A 22,036-nucleotide genomic window follows, 5' to 3' on the forward strand; every position below is an offset into this window, starting at 1 on the left:
AAGCCCTAGCATGCTTTGTAATATAAGTCCTCCCCCCAAAATAAGCCCCAGTTAAGATCATCAGCCAGAAAGATGCATTTAGTGCTGTATTTTCACAAAAATAAGACCTAACTGGAAAATAAGCCATACTGCGTCTTTTGGAGCAAAAACTAATATAACATCCGGTCTTATGTTTGGGGAAACATGGTACTATTAAGATTGAATTGCATGTGGCATAGCTTTAACTGAAGCAAAGTTAAGCGAATCTTTAGTAAAACAGCTCAGCAGGCACCAATATCTCTGGCTGAATCAATAAAATACATCTTTAAATTAAAAATATTAACATTAAATGTTTTTAATATTACCCAAATCTTAAAGAGTCCATAAAATATTATGGGATTTTAGATGTTTTTATTTGGCTAGTCAGACTTTGATTAATTTTCCTATTTGATTTTCCTATTTTGATTTTTTTTAACTTATGAAAATTGCTGACTGTTGCTTAAACTGTGGTGACTAATGTACATAAAGTAATGCTTAAACAATAATATAAAATACATATTTTAATTACCATATTTTCAAATTGAATGTAATTATTAAATATTTCAGAAATATTTCAGACTACTGTACAAGTATACATTTATATATCACTCATTCAAGGCAAAAGGTACAGAATAAAGAAAATGGACAGATTCATGTACTTTGCAGATTCTGTATATATCTCTTTAGAAATATGACCTTACACCTGAAAAGATACCACTGCTCATTCCCATGCTATAGTATTTTTCATTTACCTTTCCTGAAGTAAATTTCAAAGGCAAAAAGATGGGTTTCTATTTTGTTCTTCACCAAATTCTTCAATGGAGTTAAAAACTTAATAGCTTCTTCCAAAGGTGCTTCAACCTAAAGTTGAGGTAGGGGGGAAATCTTGCAAAATTAAAAAATATTCAAAGATATCAAACTACTTACTGGAGATGAATGATTATTCTATTAAATATACGTCAAAGAAAAGAAAAAGTCTAGAGCCTCAATGCCTAATATCACCAAGGTGAAGACATAGACTTTGTCACAGCTCAAATCTACCCCTTTTTCCTTTTAAGTGATAACTGTCTTTCATTATTATTGGGGAAAAGTAGCATGATTAGGGTGAATTTGTAAATCCTTTAGCACTATCTTTGGTCCTACAATGTGACTAGAATTTAATATCCTACTGCTAAATACATCAGGTAAAACAATGCATAAAACACAATGTACTGTATCATGGTTTTACTGAGCATCTTGCACCAATATCCCTTATCTACTGGAAAAAAAATGATAAAGCCCCAAGATAACTGACTCTTTTAGGAGCGACAAGTTATGTCAAATACACAAACCATTGAGCTGACATCAGGTGTGAATTTAAGAGGTCCTCCCTTTTTTTTTAAAAAAAAAAAGTTGGTTATCATCATCAGTCTGCTTTTCAGAACACATGACAATGGAAATAAACGATGTCCTAATCAAAATCTATCTGTAGACCTCAATAAAGAATTTTGCTTCTTATAAGGATTACAAAACCAGCATCAAAGACATAAACCTGCCATCAGGCAGATAATTGAGAAAATGTAAATCCATTATTCAAATAATTTGGCCACCTAACGAGAAGGAAGGATTCACTGGAGAAGAGCCTAATGCTGGGAATGATTGAGGGCAAAAAAAACCACTGAAGCAGTCAGTGTGAACTTAAATGGACTCTGGGGAATGGTAGAGGACAGGAAGGCCTAGAGGAAGGTTGTCCATTGGGTCGCGATGGGTCGGACATGACTTCGTGACTAACAACAACAACAAAATCCATTATTTGCTAAAAATCAACTTAATCTAGCGGAATAGAGGAATAATTTTCTGTGGACAGATGAGAGTTGACCTTTAGACTTACTGTATTTTTTGGTGTATAAGATGCATTCCCCCCCAAAAGTGGTGGAAATGTCTGTGTGTCTTATACAGTGAATGTTGCTGAAGCCCTGCCTACCTGCTGTCCCCTACCCTTCAGCCTCTGCCTCCCAGCAATTTGCCTCTTTGCAGCAAACAGCCTAGTCAGCTTCAGCACAGCCTGATTAGCACAAGCAGCTGATTGTTGGTTGGACCTGCCCCTTGACGATCAGCTGTTTCAGGCTGCAGGGATTGCCATTGCCTACTGCACCCCATTTTCTGCCTCCACATCTTGTTTTTTGGCCTCTGTGTGCCCCATTTTTGCCCCATTCCAATCCCCCGCCTCCTGGAACTGGCCAAAAATGGGGCATGCAGAGGCCGAAAACAGGATGCAGAGGCGGCAACAGGCAATCCCTGCAGCCTAAAACAGCTGATCATCGGGAGGCAGATCCAACTGATAATCAGCTGCTTGTGCTAATCAGGCTGTGCTGAAGCTGACCAGGCTGTTTGCTGCAAGGAGGCAAATTGCTGGGAGGAAGAGGCATATTTTTCCCCCTTGTTTTCCTCCTCAAAAGCTAGGTACATTTAATACTTCAGAGTGTCTTATAGTCTGAAAAATACGGTAAATTAGAAACATTATGTTTACAGAAAATGAAAAAAGGCATTTTAACAAAGGAATGTCATCCCAAGAGTGAAGCACAGAAGTGGGAATCTCACAAGCTGGGTAGTTCAAATTCTGTACTGTATCTACGAGCCAAAATTTAACAAAGGTGATGTGTTTCTGACAACCATACATGCATCTCCAGCATAATGGTTGGAGACAGAAAATTGACATTTCAGAATAGCCAAATAACAGCCTTGACCTTCATCCAGCTAAAATTGGGCAATAGTTCCTGCAAAGTCTGAAAGGAGCAGGCTTGAAGCAGTTCATTATTCAAGGAAGCTCAGTAGCTTTTATTAAATATAGCAAGCTATTAGAAGGTAAGTATCTTTTTGTTTTGAGGTCCCATAGTCCCTATTTCAACCTCAATATAAAAATACAAAAATTCGTGAAAGACGAAGTTTGGCCTATCCTTGTATTAGCCAAACATTTTTATATAAATATTCAGAACTGCTACTTTTCATTTAATGACTTAATTTGTTAAGTATCTTAGTAATACTAGAAAACTATATAAAATTTTACAAGATCTGTGATATGCCTTGTTGCAAAACCCTGTGTCAAGATATACACTGAAATTATTAATTCTAGCTGTATGGCCATTCAGGTTTATTGAATAGACACTCTTAAAATGATATATATTACGAACTAATGTTTTTAATATAGTGAAACTTTAATTTAGCAGATACGGGTACATCAAAAATTTCTATTGTGATGTACAGCATTTGCCTCATGTCATTTGCAGTGTCAAGCCCCTGTCAGAATCTGAATTGGAGGGGGAGGTTGACAGGGAGTGGGAGTGTGGCTCTGTTGGCTGTGGAAGAAACCGGGGAAGGGCAAAGTCTGGTTGGGCAGAGCAGGAGAGAGAAAGAAAGGGAGAGGGAATTCAGAGGAAGACCCAGGCTCACTCCCTCTTCATCCTAGGGCATGGAGAGAGGAACAGAGAAGGGAACAGTGTAAGTTGCGTGGCTTACGAGGGAGGAAAGGGCCATGATTCCCTTCATTAGCTGAAGCTGGGAACAGTGTTTAAAAAGTGAAGCTGTGCACAGCAAATTGTTGGGAATAAATCGTGAATTTATCTGGTCTTGTGGCTTATCTGTGTTCCTAGCATCTTCCCAACTTTGTGAGTTTTGCTGTGCTTTCAAGTTTGAAAATCCTTCTCCTTCTCCTGCCCTGTCAAGTTAATTACTGCAATTTGGTTTGTTTGGATTTTTAATTAGTGTATGTATATTGTTTTGGACTGAACTTTCTCGAGTTAAAGGCTGTTCCTGTGAGACTTTTTCTCCAACCAAAGATAAACTGGACAATGGGGGCAAAGTTGGAGATAATAAAGGGACTCTTCTTGCTTGTTTGATTGTGTTGCCTTGTGCCACACCCTGGGTCATCAATGAAGCATGTGATATGCTGGAGATTATGCTGGAGATGCATGTATGGTTCTCAGAAACACATCACCTTTGTTAAATATATGATGTAAATCAGCGATTCCCAATCTTTCCGACTCAGCAAACTGGCGGCCGGCAGTTCCCAACTGGCTGAAGACGGTACTGGTCTGTGGTTGGGGACTACTACTGCAATGACTCACTTTCTTTTTTAACTGACATCTGTAAATAACCCATAATTAGTTTTTAACATGAGATTTAAATAGAGCTGTATACAAACACATGTGAAGCCATTTTATATACTATAATTTGGTACCTTTGCCAATTTCTCAGGAATAAGCTCTTCCTTTGGCCCTCCAATTTCTTCATCATCATCATCTTTTTTCTTTTTCTGGTTTCGTTGCTGCTTCTCTTTTTCAGCATTCTTTTTTTCTTCTTCCAGTTGAGCTTTTTTCTGAGCTCTCCTCTGTTTATTGCGTAGCTTCTTTAACTCTTTATCAGACATATTTGCTGTATAGAAAAACATACATGCTTGTATATCAAGAAAATCCACTTTTTATTTCATTTTCAAATTAAGCATTTATTTAAGTTTTCTAGTTCAAATCTTTCAAGTACAAAATTAAGTGACTTTTAAATCCATATCACAAACTCCCTAATTTGATCTTCTCCAAAGCACATGTATTGTTGCCCTCTAGTGTCGGCTTCTTGCAAAGAGTGGTTCTGCCTATGATGAAGGAAGCAAAAATACACCCCTTTTTCTAGAAGTTATTATAGAACTCAACACTGTATTATAGTGGTTCTCCTCTTATCTCTTGATTAATTCAAGTCAGTTTTTATTGAGGGAGGGAGGGTTGGCAGATTGAGCCCAGGGCCTGTGCTGTGTGTAATTCTGTGGAACGCTTGTTTTGTTTAATATTTACATGACATCCGTGCGCAAGGTTACTAGTCAAGTAAAGTATCATGAGCAGGTAGATGATATTCAGTTGTATAACTTGACCCCACTCCAGCCAGCTGATAACTTTTTGTCGCAGTGTGTAGAAGTTGTGGAATAAGAGGGAAGACTCAGCTTAACTATTCTTAAAATAAAGTGGTTGTGAATATTTGGAGCAATTCCAGAAATTTTCCATCATTAGTCCTGAATGGGACTTACTTCCTTATTAGAGACTGGTGCACAATTTGGGTTTTCTTTTGGACTTGCAGGTCCTACTCAAGGAGCAAATGGCAGCTGTAGCTAGCTGGGATAGCACTTTCACAGATTCATCTTGTACACCATCTAGGCCTGTTCCTAGCTTATGAGGCTTTTTAGACCATCATCCCTTGATCACTTCACATGTGAACTACTGCAATATATTCTACATGGGGCTGCTCTTGAAAACCACAGGAAGGTGCAACTGGCTTTCAAGAGTAGTTATGCAAAAGCATAAGCAGTTGAGGGGATGCTATAATATGCTTACATAACACATCTATTTCATAAGCTGTATTGATTATCCTTTGGCTTCCAAGTGTAATTCAAAGTGTAGTTATTACCTATAAAGCCTTTTGTTGCATAGGTCTGTCCATTCTATACAATTGGGTGAACTTGCCATGCTTTGGGTGTATTGAATGCTTTGCTCTACTCAATCAATAATAATCTGATAGGAAATAGGAAGACACTCTGTTGCAGAGAATAAACAGAGCTCCTTCCCACCCACCCCACCCCAAATGATTTCTATAGCTGCCTACCCTTTAAAAGGTCCCTAATAACCTGTCCCTTGCTCCAGGATTTAGGATAGGATAGTAGCATGCTTCTTATAGGAATGTTTTATGTCCAGTTTGTTTTATTGCTGTTTTTGACATCTTAAAACATTTTGTTATGTTGTTCTGAATCTGTTTTATTACTGTATATCACCCAGGGTCATTATGAAGTTAGAAATGTTAGACCTTAGAAATTTTATAAATTTACAAATCCCCACTTTTAAGCTTTGTGCTGTCACATCAACTAAAGTGCTATTTTATGAATGTTTGCTCTGAGCTAGTACAGTACTGTAATTCTTGAAAATGTTATATGTATGCTGCTTTTGATAGTTTGTAGCCGATTTGAAAAACAATTATATGGTTTTTAAGAGTACAGGTTATCCTCAATTTACAACAATTGATTTAGTGACAGTTCAAAGTTATAATGGCACTGAAAAAAGTGACTTAGGACCGTTTTTCATACTTGTGACTGTTGAAGCATCACCATGGTCACATGATCAAAATTAAAATGCTTGGCAACTGATTCATATTTATGACGATTGCAGTGTCCCGGGGCCACATGATTCCCTTTTGCTGCCTTTGTGACAAACAGCATGCAGTGATTCACTTAACAACTGTGGGAAGAAAGGTCATAAAATGGGACAACACTCACTTAACAAATGTCTCGTTTAGCAATATAAATTTTGGGCTCAATTGTGGTTGTAAGTAGAGGACTACCTGTATTGTATTCAACAATTTCAATTAAAACAGCAGGAATAGCAATCTGAAAAAGTTATATAGCATACATGCAGAAGACGCTTAATGTTTTATACCTGGATCAGTTTCACGTTCTTTATTTTCATCTGTCAGAGGGTTATCATGGAGCTTCAAGTATATTTCTATGGCAATTCTTGCAGCTTTAAAATAAAATGGGTGCTGTCGAAGTACATCTTCTAGTTTTAACAAGTCTACATATGACCGAAGTGTAATTTTCCTCATACAGTATGTGTGGAAGTCAAACTGGTCATCTGTGATTTCTACAAAATGCTAACATAATATGTAATTATCTAGCAAGCATCCAATATTACAATAGTACACACTTAAGTTAGAAATGATTACTGAGGTTTTAAAACTGCATTTAGCACCATAAAGATGGATGCTGCTAATACAAGCACACATAAGCAACAGTATCCATTCTTTAGCATTCAACACAGAAACAATTAAGCATCAGATCCAGTCTTTGAAATTTGTAGTTTAGAAGGATATCAGATAACATAGCAGGGCAGAAGTCTGTGCCTAAAAGTCAAACCTAACAGTCAAGTCATGAGGGCTGAGACCAGGTTTTTAAAATTGGCATGGCATTATGAGGGGGTACATATACAGTAGTTACTGATCATTCAAAGTTACAATGGTGCTGAAAAAATAACTTTATGGCCCATTTATGACAATTTATAATCTTTTCAATGCCCCTCACTGATATGATAGTCGTTACAGTGAATATATGTTGTATGTGCCTGACCTGTGCACACACCCCTCCCTCCCCGAGCAGATTGATTGGAGAGAAAAGTTTTGCAAGAAAATGTTTGTTTTTCTAAACATTGAAAACGAAACCGCACTAGAAGCCTAGGTCTGGGAGCCATAAATACACTACCCAGTTCACAGTACTGTCCTGAAATTCCTTTCACTTCAATCTGTTTGCTCTGAGAAGAAGGAGAAAAGCAAATCTGTCTGTCCTTAGTCTGACCCTTTCCCTCTCCTGAAGAATCACTGCTCTCAATCCATATAAAAGCAAACAGTTTATACTCTCCTGAAATCTTTCTCTCCAATCTCTCTGCTTTACAGGGGTGTTGTGGAAGAAAAACAGTAAGCAAATTTGGTAGACAATTGCTCTTTTGTCTGAATCTTCCTATTCCTGCAGAGCAGAAAAACTGGGGAGGGATTTCAAGAGAGTAAGCTGTTTGTTTTTCTAAATCCATGTGATTTGTGTTAGCAGTCTAGGGCTGGAAGGTGTGGCATGCTGCCAAACAACTCACAGTAACCACTTGAAATCTCTGTCTCTCCAACCTCTACTCTGTAGGCAGAGGAGGAGGAATGGGTGAGACAAAAGAGAGATTGCCTACAGAATTTTTCTCTCCACACCTCTTCAGGGGTTGATAGAATTTAGATAGAAAACACAGAAATATGTGATCTTACAAAGAAGTAAAAAGGACTTCACATTATTAAATAATACGACTGAAAACAAAAATATACCATGCAACACAAATAAGCCCTTATACCTAAAATATTGTCTCAAACTTTATCCCTGAAAAATATAAGACAAAAAGTATTAATGTGAAGTCATTAAATACATACTCTCTCAATTTCATGACATTTTTTAAGTGCTTCTCCAAATTTATTCATTGTTTTATAAGCTTGGGCATATTCTGTCTGGAACCACATACACTGCATTTCATTCAGGTTTTCCACAGCTGATGTTCCTTCCTAGAAAGAAAAAAATAGAAATGTCAGACATGACCCATTGTTATAATAATTTGCTTATACTAAAACAGGAAACTCTGGAGATCATTTATTTTTTATTTTGAAGTTTGTTTTTTATAATGAGCAGCTCTTAGCACAAGAAAAATATGCTGTTATGAAATTGAGCCATATACAGTACATCCATAAAACCAAATGCAAAAGATTCAGAATGCTATATGTCCCATTCCAATTAGCAGCTGGGAGTAAAGGTATTTCATCAAAAAAGCATCAGACATACATTGATCAGGCAAGAAGTGGCTGCAACTAACTAAGAATGTTGCTTTATGAAAATGCAATGTTAACAGCTTTTTTAAAAAAAACTTTAATTCCATACTGGAATAGAAAATAGAATGCCAAATAATGTCACAAGCAATTGAAACTTGGCAATGACTGCAGCAACCTTTTAAGTGAAAAGAGTACATCTGGAGTTATTTAGCTTAGAAAAATATAAAGGAATATCATAGACATAATATGATCCAAGAACCCCCACAATTGATCTCTCCCAGATACTGTACTATATGGAAAAGTCACAAGAGATATTAAAATTACTTTTTTAAAATAAAGCATGGAACATATGATACGCACTACTGCAAGATGTACTGATATGTAACTAGTTGAATGACTTTAAAAGTGGATTAAAAACTCATGGAGATAAAATGCTACATATGGAGCATTTTAATCGCCCATCTCCCTCATAGAGGGGTTGATACATTTCTCAAAACTTATTGCTGGACAATAAGAGCAGAAGGGTTTAATGGATTCATGTTTTGCATGGGTACTTCCGTGGGCGTTTGTTTGACTGCTATAGAAATAGACATTGAAACTAAATAGCTCTAATTTAAAAATAAAATAACACACTAGAACAGTCCTTTTCATGTTTATATCAGGTTTTAGCATCCAAAAAATATTTTAAAAGACAACAATGCACAGTATTGCACATTGTAATGGTTGACACTCTAATTGCCACGTATAAAAGTAAAAAAAAAAATGAGCTGAACAAACCCTTGTAAATTTAGAACACATTTCTTCAGCTTCTTTTATCAAGCTAGCTTTTAACATGTACTTTGCACATTTGGAGTTGATAAATCTATCTGCGGTGTCCAGTGCCTGAGCCTCATCCATCCACCTTGCAGCTTCTTTTATATTTCCAGCATGCTTAAATGACAGGAGAAAAACAAGTTAGATATATAACATTAACTGCAGTTTGGCATATCATTTTTTGATATGTTATAAAAATGTCAGGATAAAAAAGATAGTGGCAATATTATGTTGCCCCATAAATTATTCTTTCAAAAATTAACCATGGAAGCATAAAATATATTCACTAAGAAGCAAGGCCTATAGTTTAACATGGTTTACTCCCTAGCAAATATACTTAAATTATAACCTATATAATTTTAGAAATATTTTCTTTATAATTTTGTAATTCTTCACAAATATTGTTTGAGTTCTCTAAAATGTAAAGTTTAAAACAAAAGAAAAATATAGTATACATCTGGTTAATATGTCCACAAAGGTAGCTGATTTCCAACACAATGAACATTTACCTTATAGATTTTAGCTTTCACAAGGAACAGTTCTATCAAGGTAGGTGTGCTTTCTATTGCAGCATTTATATAGTCTAGAGCTATGGATGGCTGCCCAATTTTGTCATAATGCTGTGCCAAGTAGTATTGGACCCAGAGTAAAGTAGTTGGAGGTTCTTCTTTACCATCATCTATTTGGACAAAATATTGCAGTTTTTTTTTAAACTTAGCTGTATAACTAATATTGCTTGTGATCACTAATAAAATCATGAGGTGATTACATAAAGTTAACTAAACAAGACATATTCTATTTTCTCTTTTAAGAATGTTTCATGGAAAATGTGCTGTATATTTCTATTGATTTTATATTTCATGAAAAGTATATATTAAAACTTATTTTAATATAATTTGGGAAAGCGTTTCAAGGCTGCAGCTATTACACTAAAATGAAAACGGAGACCAGATAGGACCATCTGAGTGATTAGTTCATCTACTGCTAAAATAATATTGATAATCCCAACTTGTCCCAACCATCTTATACAAGGATACCAGATGGAACATACCCTACATTTAATCCTGACCCTGAATATATCTGCAGCTTATAGGAATAAGTAATGGAAATAGGGAAATTAAACATTACACATTATAACTGCAAAAACTGCTTGATGATCCAAATCAGCATGAGTGTTTTCTTCATGAATACTGTCAATAAGAATATTGAAATGCCATAGTACTTACCATTTGGGTTAAACAGCCTGTAACTTTTCAGAGAAGTTTCATAACCTACCACCAGTTCCTCTATGATTGCCACCTTATGTGTAAAAAAACATATACATTTTAGTTCAATGGACTGTAGAACAAATGCATTCTTTCTTCATTACAAATCTAAAAACAATTATGATTGTTAATGATGTATCTGTGACAGAATGTGATGGGGTTCATTTTTGGACCAGCAGTTTATTAAGTAAAGCTGGCAATCGACACATTAGCACACACGACTGAGAACTTTTCATTCTTTCTTTACTATATACAGAAGATATTTACAACAGGATGAATAATGTTACTTCCTATGCTCCCTACCAGCAAATTTCCCCACTCTACTTCTCCTGCTTCCTTTTCTTTATGTTCCCTCCTCCCTTTTTAGGTTTGATAAGAGATAGAAAGGAAACAAAAGGGCTGGGATTGCTGGAATGTGCTCATCATTGCTTGATTCTCTTTCAAGCTCAACTGAATCACCATCTGCTTCTGCGTTACAGGAAGAACAGTCTTCTACCCAGTGTTCGCCCAATATCAGGGTAACTATTCTGACCGCCAATTTCCCTTTCTCTCCTCTCCAGCCTTTCATGATCTGAAATCTTGGGTGGAGTTTGTCCCTCTTAGTCTTCTTGCATCAAACTGGAACTGACATTTGTCCTGTTCACCTCACTCCATCCTCCATTTCTTCTCCAGCATCTCTTTCCACTCCAGCAACAAACTTTTACTCTTCATTCCTCACCTTCTCTCTGTTCAGTTTTGGGTTATTCTGGAGCACATTCACCAGCAACTGAGAAGATAGGTGTTCTCCCAAGCTCTAGTTCCCCATACCTATATACCCCAGTCTGCCAACATCACTTGTCATTCAGAATTCACCCACAAAATCCTGGCTAGTAGCCAGGTCAATCCCACAGGCATCCTGGCAGCTGCCTTTCAAGACCACAACTGAGCTGGGGGGTTTTCTCCTTTTTCCTCACTACCTTGTTTGGCTCACACCAGTGAAACTGCAGCCACGCAGGTCTCAAAATCTATATTCTACAATCTGTTTATATCTTGTCTCTCTGTCTATCCAGTCATTCATCTATTTATCTCAGGTCTGTCAAACACTGCAGGCTAATTCTTGTTTAGTGACTTGCAAAGTGTTCCAACATTTCAGTCATTAAGCAAAAGTGTGACTGACAGATACAGAGATAGTGTGAAGATGACTAAATTGCTGTAGTCTCATTCAGATAGCAATAGCAATAGCACTTAGACTTATGTACCACTTTACAGTGCTTTAAAGCCCTAAGTGGTTTACAGAGACAGCATATTGCCCCCCAACAATGTTGGGTCTTCATTTTATCCACCTTGGAAGAATGGAAGGCTGAGTCAACCTTGAGCCTGGTGAGTTGTTTCTTGCAATGTCCTGTGCCTGAGTATTTTCTGCCTCTTTTTCTGCCCTCTAGCAAGGCAGAAATAAACTACCTCTTTTGAGCATCCTTAATGTGCTAACCCCAAGTTAAGAAGTTCAGCTCTGGTCCTTAATTAGTTTATTAAAACCAACAGGCAGCTGCTGAAACTGACCAGACCTTAATCATACTGAAAAGCTTTTGTTGTCCTATATGCATGCATCTGTTAGAAAATAGATTGCCATTTCTTATACTGGATTTGAAAAAAGTCACGATCTGGCCCATTTGCTAAATGAAGACTATGGTATTATTTACTGGAGGGTCACATTTTATCATACTTAAGTTAGCAGATTTGAATTAGCCTTGTTTTCATCTTCTCTTGTCTAAACTCACGTTTTTAAAAAAACTGCTTTTATGATAATATTGACATATGCAACTTTGAGTGTTGATCATTTTTTTCTACAAATACGTAACAGAAAATTATTTTGTACTTTATTAATTATCTTTTAAGGTAACTTAGTTCTATCAGAAAAGTTTTGACATGGTATCGGTCATGTTTATAGCTCTGGAAAAGCACCCTCCTGCCTCTCAATTTTGAAAAATATTTTTTTTTCATAGAGAATCAACTGTTTGTTCCACAAAAATATACAGGTCTCATTTCGTACTTCCCCATAAATGCTAAGTTAGGGTTAAATTAGAACACAGTTATCTCTCAGGCTTTTCATAATGCAAATACATAAAATATGTTTCTTAATTCAAACTTGGAATCTGTAGACAGCTACTTTAACATCCTCTGGTGAAGCTCAAATAACAAAGAGATTCCTGCTTAGGACAAATTCCAGAACTCCAAAGATCTATTCATGCCTATGCATAGCCATCTTCATCTGAATGAAATGTATTCCCATATTTGGATCTCTGAAAACATTTATAAAGGGCAAAACTATAAACTGATATGCAGAAATACTCACTGGCCCATTACATGATTTTTTTATAACAAAAATAATTACAGTGGTCATACTGTTGGGTTGAAAATTGTATTAGGAAACAGTCCAAATCATTAAAATACACGCACAAACCTTTTCTTTATCCTTGTATAGTGACCGTAATGTATTGAAAACTGGCGGGCAGCCTTTGCTGAAATTCATCCTCAGAAATTTGTCCAAACACTCCCTGAACTTGTCACCTAAAGAAAAATACATGTGAATTCTGCTACAAGCATGTTGTTTCAAGCCAAACAAATGCTATGCTCTTCTCCAATGATAAACAGTAATAATTAGATGTATTGAATTAGAATTCTATTCTATACCTGGTCTGATACCTTATAATGTCTATGTCAGGCTAAATAGAACATTTCTGACATTTTACAAATGAAGATAATGATAAAATATAATAATACCAAAATAATCCTCTCAGTCTCTTTTACAGATAGATTGAAGTATCCAAACGAAACTTACCCAATAAAAAGTTTAATGGCAGTCGTCTTGGAACTAGTCCCCTTGGGTATTTAGTCCAGGCTTCTTCATAGATTTTGAACCTCTCTAACATATTAGCTAGGATAACAAAATCATGTTGTTATACTCACATCCAACCTAAGCTGCCAATCAAATCTTACATTAACTGCCACAGATTTTAAAATATAACAGAAGCTATAGAATCAAAACATAATTAATTTTGCTAAATATCAAACTGACAATTCTAGAGTACCCTTCAGTATGACTAGGACTTTGGCAAAAGGATCATTATGTTTTCTTAAACAGCAGCTTCTCGGGCCAAATTATCAGTAAAATTTTAAAAGCTGGAGCCTATGAATTTGAATTGTCACAGCAAAATCATAATAAGCAAAACATTGTATTGATCACAGACATGCCACCTGTCTACCTTTCACTGGCTTGTCACTCTAGTTTTCCTATATCCCCTACTCTTTTACACAAGTCAAGCTAGCTTTCTTTCTTTTTCAAAATCATGTTTATACAGATATACATCTAACAACCAAAAGATATGATAAAGTTCAACCAAAAGTATATTGACATTTGCAGAGATGAATGACATTTGTAAAAACTAAAAATATCTCCATAAAATGTTAATAGAGAACTATCTCAATCTTTTATCCGAGAGACATGAAAGGAGCCCCCTTGAAGACTACATTACTTTTGCCCAGGCTTGTCAAACTGGTGGCCCGTGGGCTGGATGCATCATGCCTAGGCAACGCCCATCCCAGCTGAGCAAAGGCAAAAAAGACTGCAATACATCACGAGACGCGATCAAGTTTGACACCCATGCTTTTGGCAAACAGGCGTCCCAGGCAAAGGTGTTGTCATCAGCAAATCCTTTCAATCCAGAAGCACCTTTTGGATAGCTTTGTAAGTGCTTCTGAATGCATACAGATTATTAAATCTAACCATATAAACCATATATTATTCCATCTTCTCATTTTTAATACAATATGTTATTCTGATTCAATATTTTTACAATATGCTTAGGTTCTTAATATTCTATTCTGTGCCTTGGAGTAATAAATGTAGATAAAAGAAACAAAAAAGTGGATATTCTATTAGTATTCATTACAGTTTCAAATTTTTAATGTTAAAGGCATTATAATTATTTGCCTTTTCTTAAGAATTAAATGCAATGTATATAAAGTAAAACATATAACATAAAGGAAGAGCATACATCAAGGAATTTGCTTTACAATAATAGATTTGGTCTAAAGGTAAATTACTTATTAGTTTTTTTATCCACAATCAAAACAAGTCATGATTGGTCTGTTTTATTTTGGATTCTGCTGTTATTATAGCAGAAAAAGAACAGTTTCATTGATGGAGCTAACCACTGTCCAAGGCCTGAGAGATGGCATAGCTGCTGGAAGGGGAAATATTCCTAAATATTTTTTATCTCATTTGTTTTGACCAAATGTATTTCCCGGTATCACTGTCACAGTTGATTGTTTCCAAAAATGAACGATGTAACATGTCATTTAAAAACTTTTAAAAAGATATGTTTACATGGAATGTTTCAGTCCAGCATCAAAGCAGAGAAAACTGTCAGGAATTCTTGGTATCTTACTACTTGCAAGGAATGAAGCTGGGTGAGGTAAGAACCCAGGGTTTCTGAGCTAGAGAGAACTGTTCCGAAAACAAAGATCATCTGCATCCCAAGGCATTCTGCTTTGGAAAGGCACAGAAAATCCCTCTAATTTAATTTTGAGGACACAAAACAAATCGGGAGCAAATCTTCTATAGCTATATAGTTTCATCTTTGTCTAAATAAACAGTAATCCAGCAGAATTATCCTTGAGATATGGTTTACCTTATGTCAGTAAACTAAATCTTGAACAAGTTAAACATCTGTAGAACTAACATACTCAGCTGAGACCAGTATGAAACTTAATACCATCCTTGAATCATTCTGGGTATATTTGCTAGGATGGAAACCAACATTCACTTTGGCTATGATTTCCCATCACTCCACCTTTAATTAGCAGATGAGATGACATGAGGCTTAAAAACCTCTGCCTCTTCAACATCTTACCCTGACTCTTATGCAGGACTAACTATAAACTGCTTTATAGAAACACCTCCATGTACAATACTTCTAGAGGATGTGGTCCTCATGGCACCCTGAAGTGGCTCTAAGGTGCAGCCTTTAACAGTATTCTCAGGTTTTCTGCCATATCCCTAATAGTGATATTTTTAATGAAGTATTTTCCAACTAGAATAACCTTTGATTCAAACTCAACTCTTGATAAGTAAAAAAGTAACACGTAAGTTTGAAGCTTGTTTTCATTGCTGTTTATCAGGATTAGCCAATCCATCCTTAAAATAAATAGCTGACATTAATTTTATGTCAAGCTTTGCACTTTGGAATGCAGAAGAGCACATACAACTGCACTTCTTTTTAAAATTTATTTGCCATCTATCTTCCTATGGAACTACTTTAGACATCTTACAACAATAAAAAGGAAGAAATGAAAAATGTGTAAACAAAAGTAAAATAACAGAATAAAATAAACAATAAAAACAACAAGAATACATCAATATGATAACAAACTTTTCATCATAAAAAGAGCAATATCTTTTTCCAGATCACACTCTGTAAGAATCTGCACTATCATACTCCCAGGAAACAGGTAAATACGTATTCCAATTCATATGAACCTCATCCATTATAGTCAATATTTTTTTAAACTATATAATTTTTCAAATTGTGAAAAGATAACACATTTCCCTTATTTTTATTTATTCTTAATTTTTTAGATATAAAAATGTGGATCTACTCACACCTATATAAACTAAAGCTTATCATTACCTGGTTTAAGTGCTTTTTCTAAACCTTTATAATAAGCCCAATTTTCAGGATTTCTTTCTTGCAATCCTCTATAAATCTCAGCTGCCTCTTCCAGCCTGCAGAGTTGTAACAGAAGTTCTCCTGTTAAAAATGCAGAGTTATCAATCAACCACGATAGGGTATTGTTTACATTTACCAATGAAATCAATGTTCTAATTTCCATTTCTACCAAGTAATTATTTATGAAAGAAAAAGGCTAACTTTACATACAAAGCTTACTTGCTTTAGACACAAGTAGGAATCCAAGAAGACATTTAGACAAAACAGTAAAAAGAGTAGGTTAATGCACTTGCTGAAACACTGTTTTATATATTAATAGAATATATAAGATACATTAATTCATTAATGGATAATATTTTTTCTTATAATTCTTACAATTCACAGCATTTAAGCCAGTATGAAAGCCTGTGCAGTCTAATGATTTAAATGAGCCAAGATCAAGTCTACCCTCAGCCATGAATCTCATTCTGTCACTGGGCTGGTCATTCTCTTTCCATATAACCTATATCACAGGATTGTTGCTGTATGATAAAATAGGGAAAGAAAGCATTATGTATGCTACCTTGAGCTCTTGAATGAAACAGAAAAAAAAAAATCTAACGAATAAGCATCAGTGTTTTTCTTTTTAAAAATTCAAAACCAGTTTAATGGTTAATGTTTCACTGAACTTTCCCAAAGTTATCATATAGTAGCTGGGATGTTTTCCAGTTTTACATTCACCATGGTATCTAGTTTAATAAAGGTAAGTTTAATTTGTATAATTTGGCTGATCAGACCTCTGCTCGGAGGATATTCGCCATATAAAATAGGAACAAGAGAATTTTCATCGATTTCTTTTTCTTATGTAACTGTATACAATAGACTAAACGTGCCCCAAATTTAACTCTTTTGATAAAATAATGTGCTAAAGAATTCCAGAATGTTTCATTTTTCCTCCAGGCCATTCTGAACTCTGTTCTGGAGGTTGTTTCAATATGCTGCCAAAAACCTAGACCACCCTTCTTAAATCAAAACAGCCAGAAATGTGTGGTCCAGAGACAAAACAGAATGTTCTGAAATTCTCTGGAACACTTCATTCACTGAAAGTTTGGCACTTCTACCTGGTATCTTCATGAAATACTATCAGAAGAGCAAAAACTACCAATGGTCTAGTAAACCTTGATCTAGTCAATAATAAAAAAGCACAATTTATTGGTCTGAGAAGCACACTTAAGTTTAGTTTGTCATCCAAATCAAATGACTTGCTGTGGCGTGACCAGAGCTAAGACAAAACTGAACTTAATTATTGATTATAATTTCCTATTTCTGTCACTTTACAAATTACAACTTGGTAGCAATTTTTGAGGAACTCTGAGTGTACCCTGATAAAAAGGAAACACTATACATTTTGAAGAACACTAGTTCTATATAAATTTATATTAAATAAATATAAGAGTTTTATTCAATTCTTCCACAGCTATAGCAACTATTAAGGGGGGAAAATCAATTTTGGACAAATTAGCGAAAGTCATGTTAAAAGCATGTAACCAAACATGCTTGTTCCTTTTAATATGTACCAGGAATACAAGGAGAATACTGGCGGTATGGAGGTTAGGAAATAAGAAAATTAATTGATTGGTAAATCAAATTGAAGGATAATGTCCTGTTCAATTTTCAGAATACATACAGATGAAATATTACTTAGGAAAATATTACTCAGATATGAACTACTTTATATTATATTTAAATTTGAGAAAGGTGCTTGCCAGCCTCATTCTTTCTAGTTATCAAACTATTAATAATTTGCCAGAACAATTATTTCAAATATGGACCAACATATAATCATATCAGTAGCACTGATTATACGGAGAATTGGCAGTGATTTTATTCCTCAGACATTTAAATCAATCATACCACAAAAACATTTTTATTTGTAAAGAGATTTAGATGCAAGAGAATTTGAATAGCAGTTACCTTTAGTTTCTTCAACAGCTAACTTGTCACAGATTTGCTTTTCATAGGTTCCAAGATGATCCAAAGCTTCTTTATAAAGTCCTGCTTCTCGGAGAACTTGATTTTGATACAATAGCAACTCGCTATACTCATAGTCTACTTTATCAGGAGAGGTCTACAAAGGGAAGAAAAAATCGTACTACTCATATTCCAAAGGTGCTTTTTTTCAAAAAGCAACTGGACTTTGTTTTTCCTTGAACATGTTTTGCTTCTCATCCAAGAAGCATCTTCAGTTCTTCAGTACTGCTCACATTTTTAATTTCAGTAACACAAATAACAAATTAATTCACAAATTAAGTTCAATCCAATGGGGGATATCTATATTATGTTTAACATGTATGTGAGCTGTGCCAGATCTGATCCCCATCCACACAACAGTCCTGCTTCTTTCTAAATGGGAACTGATAAAGTAAAAGCATCTGACACCATCCTTCACTTTCTGCAGATATGCAGATGTGTTAATAAAGCCCAAGTTACATTCAACATTCCTAGATAAGAACTGTTTATTTGATTTCAGGTGCCTACAGTACTTGGAAATATACAAATTTCTGTAAAAGTAAAACAACAAATTTACAGTTTTGGTCAAAACTCATTGACTTACATATAAATCTATGTAATACCTGCTGGGTCTTCCTAAATTCCTCCAAAATCTTTGCTGCCATTTCATAGTCTTCCAGCAGATGATAAGCTATAGCATAGCCAATCCACGATGCTCTTTGTGCAGGTCTAAGCTGAAGTAACTGATACCTAGTTTCCTGTATAACAATAATAAGAATCAAATTCATGTTCTAGCCTTCTGTACTGAATTCCACTGTATCTAGCAGAAATCCCATCCTGCTGTTGTTTAACAAGTTGTATTTATTAAAAAACAACCTTCTAATTTCACTACAGGTAGTCTCCAACTTACGTTCGTTTAGTGACCATTCAAAGTTATAATGGTCCTAAAGCATGTGACTTATGATCGTTTTTCACAATTACAACCTTTGCAGCATCCCCATGACCAAGTTTCAGATGCTTGGTAACTGGTTCATATTTATGATAGTTGCAGTGTCCCAAGGTCCCATGATCCTCTTTAGTGACCTTCTGACGAGCAAAGTCAATGGGGAAGCCAGATTCATTTAACAATTGGGTTACTAATTTAATAACTGCAGTGATTCACTTAACCACTGTGGCAAGAAAAGTTGTAGAATGGGTCTCATTTAACAACGGAAATCTCAAGCTCAATTGTGGTAATAAGTTGAGGACCACCTGTAATTATGTTTCAATATTTTAATGTCAGAAAATGGATAAAATGTTTTGATTTACTTTTTTGACAAGGCAGAGAGCCATTTTGCATCCAGATTTTGTGATGTGGAAAACAGCAGATTATGACAGATAAACCAAAAGTTAAGTCAACTGAATTCAGGACCTGAGTCACAAACAAGAATCAGCATTCAAAAATTTGGAATTACAAAAAGACAAGAGAATAAGGGAATAAAGCTTTCTTTTAAAATGGTATATATTGTATGTTAACTTTTGTGAAGTAACATACTAGATATTTAGAAGTACTAGATATTTGAAAGTGAAGTTACATTTCTATTGCTGTAGTATCTATCCTCCAATGAACACGTATTTATGATTTTGTATATGGAAATCTTTGTAGATTTGGGAAGAGGATCTTGTTAGAGCTACTTATTTTTTGATAAAATAAGATCCCCATTTGCATATAAAAGATAACTAATGCATACAGTCTCTACAATGATTAAAGGTGGTCTTTGACTTACAAGAGCAATTGGGACTGGGATTTCCTATGCTAAACAATGAGGCCCTGAAGGTGACTGCATCACTTAGTGATGACAATCCCTTCAGTCTCGGTTATCATCATTAATCAAATCCCATGGTTGTAAAGTGAAGTAACTTCCTGTTGGCCTCCCACAATGTCAGTGGGAAAGCTGGCAGGAAATGCAATTTCCAGGTGGATAACAAGCATATAGGTAGGTAGGTGGCTACTACTACAAGGGGGGGGAGTGTCGGTGCAAGGATAGGTTGAAGAGAGTTAATAGTGTGCGAAAATGCAAGGGAGAGTTGGGGGGAGAGTGCAAGGGGATATGTAAGAAGCATGGGTCAGGAAGAGATGTGAGAGAGGCATGGGGTGCAGGAGTGGCTGGCCTGAGTTCAGAGGAGCTTGGGCAAGGTATGTGGTGGAAGAGATTTACTCCAATGCATTGCAACTTTTCCTGCTGGCTTCCCACTGATTTTCTGGAGAAGCCAACAGGGAAGGTTGCAAGTGCCAATCAACTGATTACAGGGTGCTGCAACTGTTGTTAGTGTAAACCAGTTGTCAAATATCCAGATCACAATCATGTAATTGCTGGGTGCTAGCATAGCCAAAACTCCAAAAATCAATAATAGCCACAATTCTTTCAGCACCATCATAATTTTGAACAACTTTTGAAATAATGGTTCAGGCTGAGGACTACCTGTGCAAGGATTGCTTGATTTACGATCATAATTGAGCCCAGGACTTTGGTCTTAAGTCATTGCATTTGTTAAGTGGGTGGTATTTTAAAAAACACCCTTTTCTGCCGGAAAATGTCACAAATTGCAGGATGCTGAAACCATTCAAGAATGTGAGCCGGTTGCCAACACAAAAATTGATTACATGACATGTGTGTGCAGCAACTGTAACTTTGAGTATGAACTGTAAATAGCTTTTTTGAAGTCCATTGTAATTTTGAAGGTCATTAAGCAACCAGTTGTTATGTTACATGTATAACAATCAGAGCCCTTGTCAAATTATTCTCTGGAATCAGAACATATCCTCCTTTAGTGGAGCAGCAGAAAATAAAGAAGCATTTTTGTCAAAGTTGTTTTGTTTTGTTTTTACAGGTTCTAAATTATGCATACATTTATATAATCAAATCTTATTCTGGATGCCGTAACAGGGTCCCCCTTTGTCCTACTGAATCAATAATTCTTTTAAAATTTCCTTGCATCTTATTTAAATAACAGTCACAATCCTGTGAGATAAATATGATTGCTGGATGAGTGGATGAGTAAGTAAACAAATTAGAAAAGCCATTTATTATGAAACCTATAAAACGTTCTCGAAGCTTACTCTTCACTCACCCTGTAACCTTCTAGATCCCTCATTTGAATTTGTAGCAGTGAAAGGTCCCTCAAGATTTGGAGGTTGTCCTTATCCCATTTCAGTGCATTTCTGTAACATTTGATGGCTTCATCATATTTCTTGTCTGATCTTTGAAGAAGACCATAGACATGCCAGCCTGGAAGCTCAGTTAAGGACTTACATTCTGAAGAAATTACAAGATGTGATTGAACTCATTTCCAGCAAAAACAAAAAACAATATAACAAATCATCTCTCCATGGAAAAGCCATCTGCTTAGCAAAATAGCAAGACACGGTACTATCTTCTTCCCCTCCCATTTGATACTCCACTCTAGCATCAGTAGAGCAATACTGCCAATAAAGCTGTAAACTTGATTAAAATACGGGGAGAGGGAGAACAGGAACACAATGGAGGAGGTGAGTATTTTGGAGCTCTGCACCTACCAGCAAACAGAAGTAATCGAACTGAATCGGAGCTGGAAGCGGCCTTGGAGGTCTTTTAGTTCACCTCCCTGCTCAAGCAGGAGACCCTATACCATTTCAGACAAGGGGCTGTCGAGTCTCTTCTTAAAAACCTCCAGTGATGAAATGCCCACAATTTCTGAAGGCAGGCTGTTCCATTGGTTAATTGTTCTCACCGTTAGGAAGTTTCTTCCTAATTCCAGGTTGCTTCTCTCTTTGATTAGTTTCCAACCATATTTCTTGCTCTGCCCTCTGGTGCTTTGGAAAATAGTTTGAGCCCCACTTCTTTGTGGCAGCCCCTCAAATATTGGAAT

At 35.8% G+C, this 22,036-nt stretch overlaps 1 protein-coding gene across 1 annotated transcript in view; it reads right to left on the reverse strand.

Moving 5' to 3' along the window:
- NAA15 (N-alpha-acetyltransferase 15, NatA auxiliary subunit) overlaps positions 1-22,036 on the reverse strand; it is a 40,610-nt gene that overhangs the window by 6,364 nt on the left and 12,210 nt on the right. The window contains exons 4-16 of the mRNA XM_026698054.2: positions 21,260-21,417; positions 18,772-18,906; positions 18,113-18,266; positions 16,121-16,240; positions 13,270-13,365; positions 12,892-12,998; positions 10,413-10,485; positions 9,696-9,865; positions 9,151-9,303; positions 7,984-8,112; positions 6,465-6,678; positions 4,235-4,428; positions 771-879 (exon numbers count right to left, since the gene is read on the reverse strand). Coding sequence (XP_026553839.1) covers positions 771-879; positions 4,235-4,428; positions 6,465-6,678; positions 7,984-8,112; positions 9,151-9,303; positions 9,696-9,865; positions 10,413-10,485; positions 12,892-12,998; positions 13,270-13,365; positions 16,121-16,240; positions 18,113-18,266; positions 18,772-18,906; positions 21,260-21,417 — 1,812 coding nt within the window. The remainder of the gene's footprint in view (positions 1-770; positions 880-4,234; positions 4,429-6,464; positions 6,679-7,983; positions 8,113-9,150; positions 9,304-9,695; positions 9,866-10,412; positions 10,486-12,891; positions 12,999-13,269; positions 13,366-16,120; positions 16,241-18,112; positions 18,267-18,771; positions 18,907-21,259; positions 21,418-22,036) is intronic.

This window comes from Pseudonaja textilis, chromosome 6, assembly GCF_049901715.1.
Source record: "Pseudonaja textilis isolate UNSWEBS1 chromosome 6, rPseTex1.2, whole genome shotgun sequence".
Taxonomy (NCBI): domain Eukaryota; kingdom Metazoa; phylum Chordata; class Lepidosauria; order Squamata; family Elapidae; genus Pseudonaja; species Pseudonaja textilis.